At 54.0% G+C, this 9,320-nt stretch overlaps 1 protein-coding gene across 5 annotated transcripts in view; it reads right to left on the bottom strand.

Moving 5' to 3' along the window:
- The window catches only part of LOC109524748 (rho GTPase-activating protein 44-like), a 32,706-nt gene extending 26,247 nt beyond the window's left edge, over positions 1–6,459 (bottom strand). For 2 of the 5 annotated variants that reach the window (XM_019884833.1, XM_019884832.1), the window contains exon 1: positions 5,563–6,458. In XM_019884833.1, coding sequence (XP_019740392.1) covers positions 5,563–5,615 — 53 coding nt within the window. In that variant the 5' untranslated portion in view covers positions 5,616–6,458. Of the gene's footprint in view, positions 1–5,562 lie in introns of all 5 variants that reach the window. The other 3 variants (XM_019884835.1, XM_019884831.1, XM_019884834.1) reach the window with 2 other exon arrangements.
- Between the last annotated feature and the right edge of the window lie 2,861 nt (positions 6,460–9,320).

Raw genomic sequence — 9,320 nt, forward strand, 5'->3', positions numbered from 1 at the left:
GCATTGAGTTGAGTTTCAGAGTGACTACTCGTACGTAACTGGTACGGCTCTGAAAAAAAAATTGGCCCCTTTCGCCCCATTCCACCATTTTCTCGAATACTTGTGTGGGTCCAACTCCAAATGTCGTGACTCTCCCCAAAGCCGGGCCGCTTTGAAGACCGCAGCAAATGCGCGAAACAGACGGGAGCAGATTGCCGCGACAAAGAGAGGGAGACCAAAATAAACCCTGGAAATTGGGCACACTGCTTTGGGGGGAACGTCCAACAGCCACGAAACATCCTCGTGAGCTTTGCTTTCTGGCATTTTCCACACTTGATTAAGTCTTACATCAGCCATGGCGTCAGAAATAAATGAATGGCATTTCGGAGAACAAATGATTTGGATTTAGCTTGGAAAAGCACGTGAGTGTTTACGATCGCGCTTCGACTGGCGGGCGTTTCCTTCCCACCAGGAGTTTCCTTCCCACACGCGGGGACGTACCGCATGACGGGCGAAGCGGCTTGATCGCCCTGAGGGAAACGACGACAAAAGCAAGTGCGTTTGTCTCCATTATTTGGAGATGAGGAGCATCGCAGCGCAAATGTCCCGGGAGCAAAGCAAACATGTGGGAGACGCGCCGCCGGTGGTGTGCGAGCGCTCATGATTATCGCTGACCATCTGCCGCTTTGCAGCCGTTCGGCTACCTGAGGCTCTTGATGACTCAACGGGGGCGCGCACATTCGTTGGTTCATGCACAGTCGCAGAGGTAACGGCCGGCATCGGCATAGCGCGACGACATCCGCCGCTCAAGCACAGAAGTGTCCAAAATGTCTTGAAGAATTGGGCTTGAGCCAATCCCCCTTCTCCAGCCACTCATTGATGAAGGCAAAGACGTTTGTCTGGATTAGTGTCTTAAAATCTGGCTGAAAGTGCACGGAACGGCTTGAGCGGTGGATCAACGGAGCGCCAAGCCAATGAGTCGGGCTAATATTTACACACGGAGTAAGCCGGCCTCCGCTTATCTTCACCCATCCCAACGAAACGCCGGACGGATTGCCGGCCAGTCGCGGGACACACATGCAGACAAACCGGCATTCACAACTGTGGACAACAATGGAGGACGCCATTAGCATCGTACGTGGTTAGCATCCCGCTGACATGCATGTCTCTGTAAGCGGGGCGGGGGCGTCCAAATGCCTGGACAACAGAGAGTCCGCAGCCCAGATTTGAACTCAGAACCTCAGCGGACGTGCTCGGCCCTCAGATTCCGCGTGACGGCACGTCCTCTCCGTGGAGCATCTGAGCCGCGCGCGCACAGTGCGTGAAAACAACACGTGGTACGTAAGGAATGTCTCTCGAGAAATGACTGCCGGTCATCTGCCCGCGCGCATATGAAACCGCGTAGAATTGTGAGCAAAGCCGATGCTGCTCGCTAGGCAAAAGTCAAACACGTGGAGTCGCAAGCGCCTCTCTGTCAGTGGCGAGCGAGTATTTGCTACCTTGGCTCTGTTTCGTCATGCCTTCGTTCCTTATCATAGAAACGATCAATACTCCATAAAGGTGCAATTTAAATGGCTCCACAATCAAGTACAAAAAAAATAAAAAAATCGCATTCATGTTGGCAGATGTCTACAGTGTTTTGCTCGTCAAACTAGGCGGCTCTGTTGTTTTGTCACGCCTTCGTTCCTTATCATAGAAACGATGAATACTCCATAAAGGTGCAATCTGAATGGCTCCACAATCAAGTAAAAAAAAAATTTTAAAAATCGCATTCATGTTGGCAGATGTCTACAGTGTTTTGCTCGTCAAACTAGGCTGCAACAAGTCCCGCTGTGGGAAAAAAAAATGGAATCTGTTTGCTGAAATCCAATCCATGGCCCGCCTTCCATTTTTCAGCGGCCCGCGGCATGACACCCCTCCCCGCCCCCAAAAAAGTGACATTTGACATGGGCCGCAAGGTTCGTTCAAAACGGCTGCAACAAGTCCCGCTGTGAGAAAAAAAAAAAAAGTAAATAAAAAAATTGGAATCTTCCATTTTTCAGCGGCCCGCGGCATGACACCCCTCCCCACCCCCAAAAAAGTGACATTTGACAAGGGCCGCAAGGTTCGTTCAAAAAGGTGAAGGTGGCCAGGGTGAGAAGGGAGGCTGGACTGCAGCAATATCTTTCCACATTCAAAGACACAAAGAAATGATGACAAGAATCACACAATTGATCGTCAAAACACATCAAGATCATTCATATTTGAGGGGCAAACATCATGTCTTGCACTTGGAAATGAGCTGGACAAAATCGCTTTCTTGACTGACTTGAGAGCGAATTTGAAAGTGGCCCTTTCATGCTTCCATTTTCCGAAGGCAGCCCAGCAAGGAAAAAGTTTGGACGCTTCAAGAAAGAGTCCCATTGCAAAGTTTCAATGATACGGTAGAGCACCGCAGATCGTGAAGGGCCTCTGCGGATGAGATTAACGTGGCCACACGAGGAGGCTGGAATCTGAGCGCACGGCAAAATCGACCATCCACCCATGTCCTAGAAACGGCCCCCCCGTGAAGAGAAAGGCGACAAAACCACGATGATCACCGAGTGCCGGGAATTGACTTCATCAGAATCGAGGCTGTCGATGTAGGTCAGCGCTTGCGATAACGCGTCGCCCGGCGAAGAAGGCCGTCGCCGGGCGGTCAGGCCCGGCGACGGCCCCGACGCCGCAAGGAGGGCAGTGGAGCAGAATGATGGCCTTGGGCCTCGGCAGGGTTGAGGGCGGCCCGGGGGCGCTGACTGGCATGAGATCCAGAGCCAGCGCCACACACGCACACACGCACGCACACAAAAAGACACATGAAGCGAGAGATGCTTGCCTGGACTTGGAGCTGAGCTCCAGAAGGGGGGATGGGGAGGGGCACGTGGCCGCAAAAACAAGAAAAGCCACTTTACTGTACGTGTCCGGCAAAAGTAGGTCAGCGTTCCACGCTGGCAAAATGGAGCTCTCGAGATACGAGCGCAAGACGGCGGCAGCAAACTCGGCTCGCTTCCAAAGCGGCTGCCGTTTGGGCCTTCGTCAACCGCGCTTTCGACTCATTTCTTGGCAACGTGAGTCGGAGGTTGCTGGTAAACTAAAGACAAAACAAAAAGACACGGCGCCTCCGAGAGGCACTCGCAGCGTCACGGGACGCTCGAGCGCGGCAAAAACGCTTTCGCTTCTGACCGCCAACGGACTCGAGAGAGCGTGAACCCCGCAAAGAACGTGCGCGGCTCCACCGAGGAGCAGCGACGTCTCATTTGCTACCTCAGCAAAAGGCGAGCTAGCTCCGCTCATGCTCGCTGTCGCCGACCGTATGCTCCTTGAGAGTGTGACACACTTGCATACAGAGCAAGGGCTTGTTTTGAAGGCGAGCGAGGACAGTTTACATAACGGCATCTCGCGGATGCTATTAAAATAGCCCGGGGTGCACGCTCTGCACGGTCCGAGAGCTTCCAAGCAAAAGGAAACCGCAGCTTGTAAAAGTCAGCGGGGGGTCCACCCATCTGTAGAAACGGCACGGACAAAATTGACGTCTCCTGGGGATCGTACCAGAGCTGGAACACAAGTCTTGCTGTCTGATGACCATTTTAGATGTCATCCCAGAACAGAGGCCCGCCACACTCTGATTGGCCCCTCGGTCCATCATTTGCAACAAAAAAGGGAACAATCATGCCCTCTCACATTCATCAACCTCATCTGGAAGCCCGGGACGATCTGAACCGACCCGATCTTGCCATTTCTGTTGCCTGAACAACACGGCAAGAACAGAAGAGAACAATGCCGACGTTGAGCTTGAGCGCCAAAGACCCGAGAGAAAATTTGCCTCCGAGTGTTGTCGGTTGCTCTGCGCGCGTTGTTGCGCCGCGTGCGGTAAAGGGGCACTTGGTTGAAGGGGCATTCTTGCCGCAGCGTCCACGCTCATTTCCCTGAGCCTGTCTGTGGCGTTTCGCATTCGATGTTAGCAACGAGGCGGAAGTCGGCCGCGTGAGCTGGCCGGCCGTCTCTCCCGCTGCGTCCTCTCACGCCTGCCTCCCTTCTCCATTCCGCTGCGCTGCGCTGCCACGTCCTCCGGCGTCCAGCGTTGCTGCGCACAGGCTATTGGTCAAGTGTGTGATTACATGACACACGACACGGACGTGGGCCCCGGCCTGGGATAGCGGGAGAGATGCTGACACAGCACACCTGATGCACCTTCAATCTCACTGACTCACCAGTGCACCAGGCCGAAGAGGGAAAAAAAACGCCGGCCCGCTTACTCGTTCCATTTAGAAACACTTCAACACACATTTGCGTCTTGAAGTGCACTCGTTGAACAAGGCGATGGGCGAGCGTGATATGACGAGAGGTCACGCCTCTACCTCGATGGCAAACGGTGGCTCCGGCCATCGTTTGCCAAAAAGAGAAATCAGCAAAAACAATCAGCAAAGGTGTCAGCCCTGAAAAAGAATTGAAAAAACATTGTGCCCGTTTGACAAGACCTGATATCCGCCGATGAAACTGGCTGGCGCGGGCGGACGGATCTGGTTTTCAAAATTAAACTTCTGTTCGACTCCAGTGATCTGCCGATGAAATCGGCCAGTTGATTGATGTATACGGTGGAGCGGGCGGACGGATCTGTTTTTCAAAATTAAACTTCTGTTCGACTCCAGTGATCAGCTAAATAGTTTTGGGGTTTTTTTTCAGTCTTTCGCAAATTTCGAGTCTTCGTTGAGCTTAAGTCCACACTTTGGGGGCATGGGAGAAAGCCAGAACAACAAGAAAGCGACCTGACTACGGCTGCGATGTCACTCTGTCAACCACGCCCCTTCAAGGCACACATCCGACACCCACATACAACAGTGCACACAGGGATCCACTTCTCTCTTTTACCAGCATGACACACACGTCAGCATCCCTCCAACACACACTTGCCCTCTTATGCGTGAGTAACAAACAATAACAATAAAAAGTAAGGGCCAGGCAAACAGCTAGAATGGGGGGAAAAAAAACTGCGGTGCGTTGAGCAAGTCGCTGTAATAAACGTCGAGCCACACCGAGCGAGCGCTCCGAAAGGGGTCGAATGCCGAAGTGCATTCAAACCAAATCCAAAACGTCGTTTTGTACTGCGGCTTCCTGCACTTCGGTGACCGAGTGACGCAGGACGAACGCGACCTTCAGGAAACCTGACGTCCCACGCATGCACGCAGGTCGCGGGGGCGTGAGGGGGTGGTTCCCCTCCAAACAGCTGACTGCGTCATGAAAACATTGCGCCATCATCTTCGCGTCGGCTATAAACGCGCACGCCGGCTTGCCCGATGCACGCTCAGGTTGGCGCTTCGGATGCGGCGAGTTTTGCGGAGCGCGAGCAGGCCGCGTGGGGGGCGATGCGCCTCCCACACGCGCGCTGCCTATGCGGTAACGCGTTCTCTCTCTCGCGCGCGCGCGCGCCCGCCCACGCGCCCCGACGACCTTCGCGCTTCGACGAAGGCGCCGACGCGAATGAGACTTGATGAAACGGCAACTTGGGAGCAGGCGGGGCGGCGCGGCGCTGCGGAACGGCGCGCGCGCGAGCATCGCGCTTCTTACCTTCCCACCGTTTGGTTGGCGAGCTGCCTCATCCGATTGAACTGCTTCTTCATCTTGAACGGAGCCGCGATCAGCGCCGAGCGGCCCGCATCGCTGCGACGGAACGACGCCGCTTCAAAGAAGAGGGAAAGAAGAAGGAACGGAAAAGGCAAAACCTGCGACGAAAACGCGAGCCGTTCTCAAGAGGCGCAGCGGCAACCCAAATCCAAGCGTCTCGGTTTTACAGTCCCCGTCGCCTCCTGCGCCCGCCCCCGAAAACGCGCGCTCCGCGGTTCCATGTTGGCCCGAAAAGCACCGCGGGGGTGAGTCGAGCTCGCACGCCGGCTGGCCGCAAAAGGATGCCGTGACGGAGCTGCTCTCTCTCTCTCTCTCTCTTTCTCTCTCTTGCTCTCTCTCTCGCTCTCCCTCTCGCACATACACACACACGCGCACGCACGCACTCGCACACACGCAAAGGCAAGCAGAAAGAGAAAGCAAGCAGGAGCGGCTGCGCGCCAATGCATTGTGGGAGGTGGAGTCCGGCCGACATCCCGGCAAACTTTTACGCTCAAGGCACCGCGTTACTTGTAAATCGCCCCCCACACAACAACCTCAACAGATGATGTTGAGGGTGTCCCACCCCGCGCCCGAAGACGGCTGGGATTTCGGCTCCAGCACCCCCGCGACCCTCCTGAGGATAAAACGGATGAGAAAATGGACGGCTGGATGGATATTGGCAGACGCGCATGCGGCGGAGTCGTTATTTGGGGTTCATTTCGAGACGGACCTGACCCCGTGCGCTCATTTCGACACGCCCGTTTCGAAAGCGAATATTGCCATCTAGCGTATTTCGCCTGTCGCTGCAACCGCATTGAACACTACCGCTGATTCGGTTCAGCACTGAAACTGACAGCTCAAATCGGTCACGTGATCAAGCGTCGCGACGCCAGTCGGCGAGCACCGAGCGCATTCCGGCGTTTGCTTGCTTTGAGCGCAACTGTCCACAAGAGGGCGCTGTTGTCTCGGTGGAACTCTGCTTGTTTTTCAATCCACCGCGCCAGACGACGTGATGATGAAGACGGGCTCTTTTTCGATTGGTTTAGTCCTCCTTTCCTTGTGGTGACTCACAAGTTTGTCACAAAACGTTGCTTGGCTGACTTTTGTCCTCTGACTTGTGAACAAAACTGGGAGAAATGAGCACTCGACGCAAGTGACTTCGCGCAACGACAGGCGGCAGTTTGGCAGACAACTTTTCGAACAAGAGGTTTGGAGACCTTTAGTGCCACTCCCAGTGGAAGTTTACTGCAAACAACAACAACGACTATTACGCCGGTTTACTGGGCCGGTGTGACGTCTCAATTTACGGTACTGTATCTTCGGAGCTCAGCCTGACACTGCCCCCCCCCCCCGCCCCCGGCGCCCAATGCGTGCACATTAGAAGCGGCAGCACAATGTCTCCTGAATTCAAAAATGATGCGGAAAACCCAAAAAAGGAACATTCTTTACATTAAATTTAGGTGGTGGACACTTGAATGGGCACAATATTGCAGCGGGCTATTTTTGATTAAAGAAAAAAAAAACACGACAAAAATTGGGGTTGTGCTTTTAGGGGAATCTCCAATGGATGAATAGCGTTTCAATGTATTTTAATGGGGAAAGATGATCGGAGTTGGAATGAATGAAGCGTACAACTACTACGAACGAAATCCAATGCAGCTTTGCTCGGTGTTCAGCTTGAACACTCGTGTTGACGATATATAAATACACATGCATATATATACAGACACACATACATATTTCATTCCGTTCCTGTTTCAAATTGCGCTCACTGAAAACAAAAGCTTCCCCATGAAAGCACGTTTGTGTCCCTGATGATGGCTTCTCGTTCCCACGACAGCCGGTCTAATAAATGTGTCCGCCCTTATGTATTGATGTCATCCAAACCTAGTTACATATTTTCTCAGTGCATGCATTGATTTGTGGCACACCGGGCAGGCTCGGGAGTATGCGCGCTGAGTGTTGTGCACCATCAGGTGCAGCATGCGGGTGTGGGCGTCGCTGTGAAGAGCCACAAAAGCCGCAATTCTCAAACATATGTCCGCACCTGAAAAAGAGATTTGGCTTTTTCATCGCCGTTGACCAACCACAAAGGCGACTTGACTGAGGGGCGGGCTTTTTCAGGTGCGCATCAGCTCTGTGTTTAGCGTCTTAAAAGGCCACGTTGAGACCCATCATTTGACTGCCATTTGATGTCCGTCAAGTGGCCAAGACCTGTAATATGGGCGCCTGTCAGAGGGCCGTGTTTCCATTAGGCCCGTTTCGCCGGGCCTCGTCACGTTTCCAAATAAGCTGCGAAAGACGCCCCGAGCGCTCTGGCCCCGGTGCGACACGGGCGCTCAACTCAACGGCTGCCATCGGGCGCTTGGAGCTCGCAGTCGCAACGAAAGTAGAAGATTGGATCTCATGACACCGTGCGGGTGTCGAGATGGAAAAAGACTGTTGGTTGGACCACTTTTGCCCCCACCCTCCTTTCGCAAAAGCCTTGGAGAGCATTTGATCTGGCTCAGCGTTGACAATTACTCTCGCTGCGATTTTGCACCTGCGACAAGCTCATCCCAAAGCTCGGGTCCTTGAAGATGAGCACGGGAAGTGTGCACGCAGCTCATCTTGACAACCGGTCCAAGTAGCAATGGGGCAAAGACTCTCTGTGACGACCCGGGCTAAACTCAGCCTCTCCTTGACATGCAAAGATCTTGCCCTCTCAATCAGGACGCATGGCTTCAACATACTTCCTTGGCACCAGTTGCCGCTCTCTGCGCGCTTCCAGAGACAAACAACTGTCAACGGATCAATTGGTGAACGGCGCACCCCAAAATGGCAGGGGGTGACTGTAGCGACTACCGTCTCCTTTTATCGAGTACATTTCCGTATGTTGCAGCGCCAAGTCCTTAGTGGCGTGCTTCCAAACGCCACCTAATTGTTATTTCAGAGGCCGAGCCCAAAGCAATAATCATCCTCTCATCCCGATGACTCGGCGGCGGAGGAATGCAGGAAGCGCCCGCCGAGTGTAGATGACTGAGCGAGCTCGCTTCCCTCAACCCGGCGCTGAACTCCGTCGAGAGCCGCCGGCAGCCTGTCATTTGGCCAAAACGTGCCTCTTATCGCGTTGGTCTTCTCGCTTCCCCGGGCGCCCCCGCGCCCCGCTCGTAAAACAAGGTTGACTTCACTTCTGCCAGTCAGGGCACACATGCAACACACTCGACAACTGATCGGGACCGCGGTAAACAATCCTTACTGGCAGAATATGAAGCCATTCTGTGAGGGAAATTCTTTGGGGGGGGTGGCGTAAAATAAAGCTAGTTTGACTTCGGTTCAGTTTTCAGTTGCATCCTGCCAGACTGAGGCCCCGTTGAGAGACGAGGCCCCGGGCACCGGGACCACACAGGCCCTCACCGAGGCTCGACGGCAGACAAGGGCCTCAGCCAAGGTCGTGGCGAGCGTCAAGTGCAAAAGCGCACCGCGGGTGGCGGCCGCTGTGAAAAAGTAGGACCTGTTGGAGCAGATAAGCTTCATCCGCACGTAGGACTTGAAACGCAATGAAAATTTCCCATCGCCAATCACGATGACCGCGACCAAATAATTGCTGGCATCTAACTTAGCCGAAAAGATGTTTGTAGGTGACGGGGAGAAATTGGGCCTTACTCAAACCGACACCAAGATGACGAGAGCCGAGACGCGTGTCCGGCAACTGCCGCCTTGGGCCTAAGCGGGCCTTACTA

The sequence above is a fragment of the Hippocampus comes genome, unplaced genomic scaffold (assembly GCF_001891065.2).
Source record: "Hippocampus comes isolate QL1 unplaced genomic scaffold, H_comes_QL1_v1.1 scaffold46, whole genome shotgun sequence".
Lineage (NCBI taxonomy): Eukaryota > Metazoa > Chordata > Actinopteri > Syngnathiformes > Syngnathidae > Hippocampus > Hippocampus comes.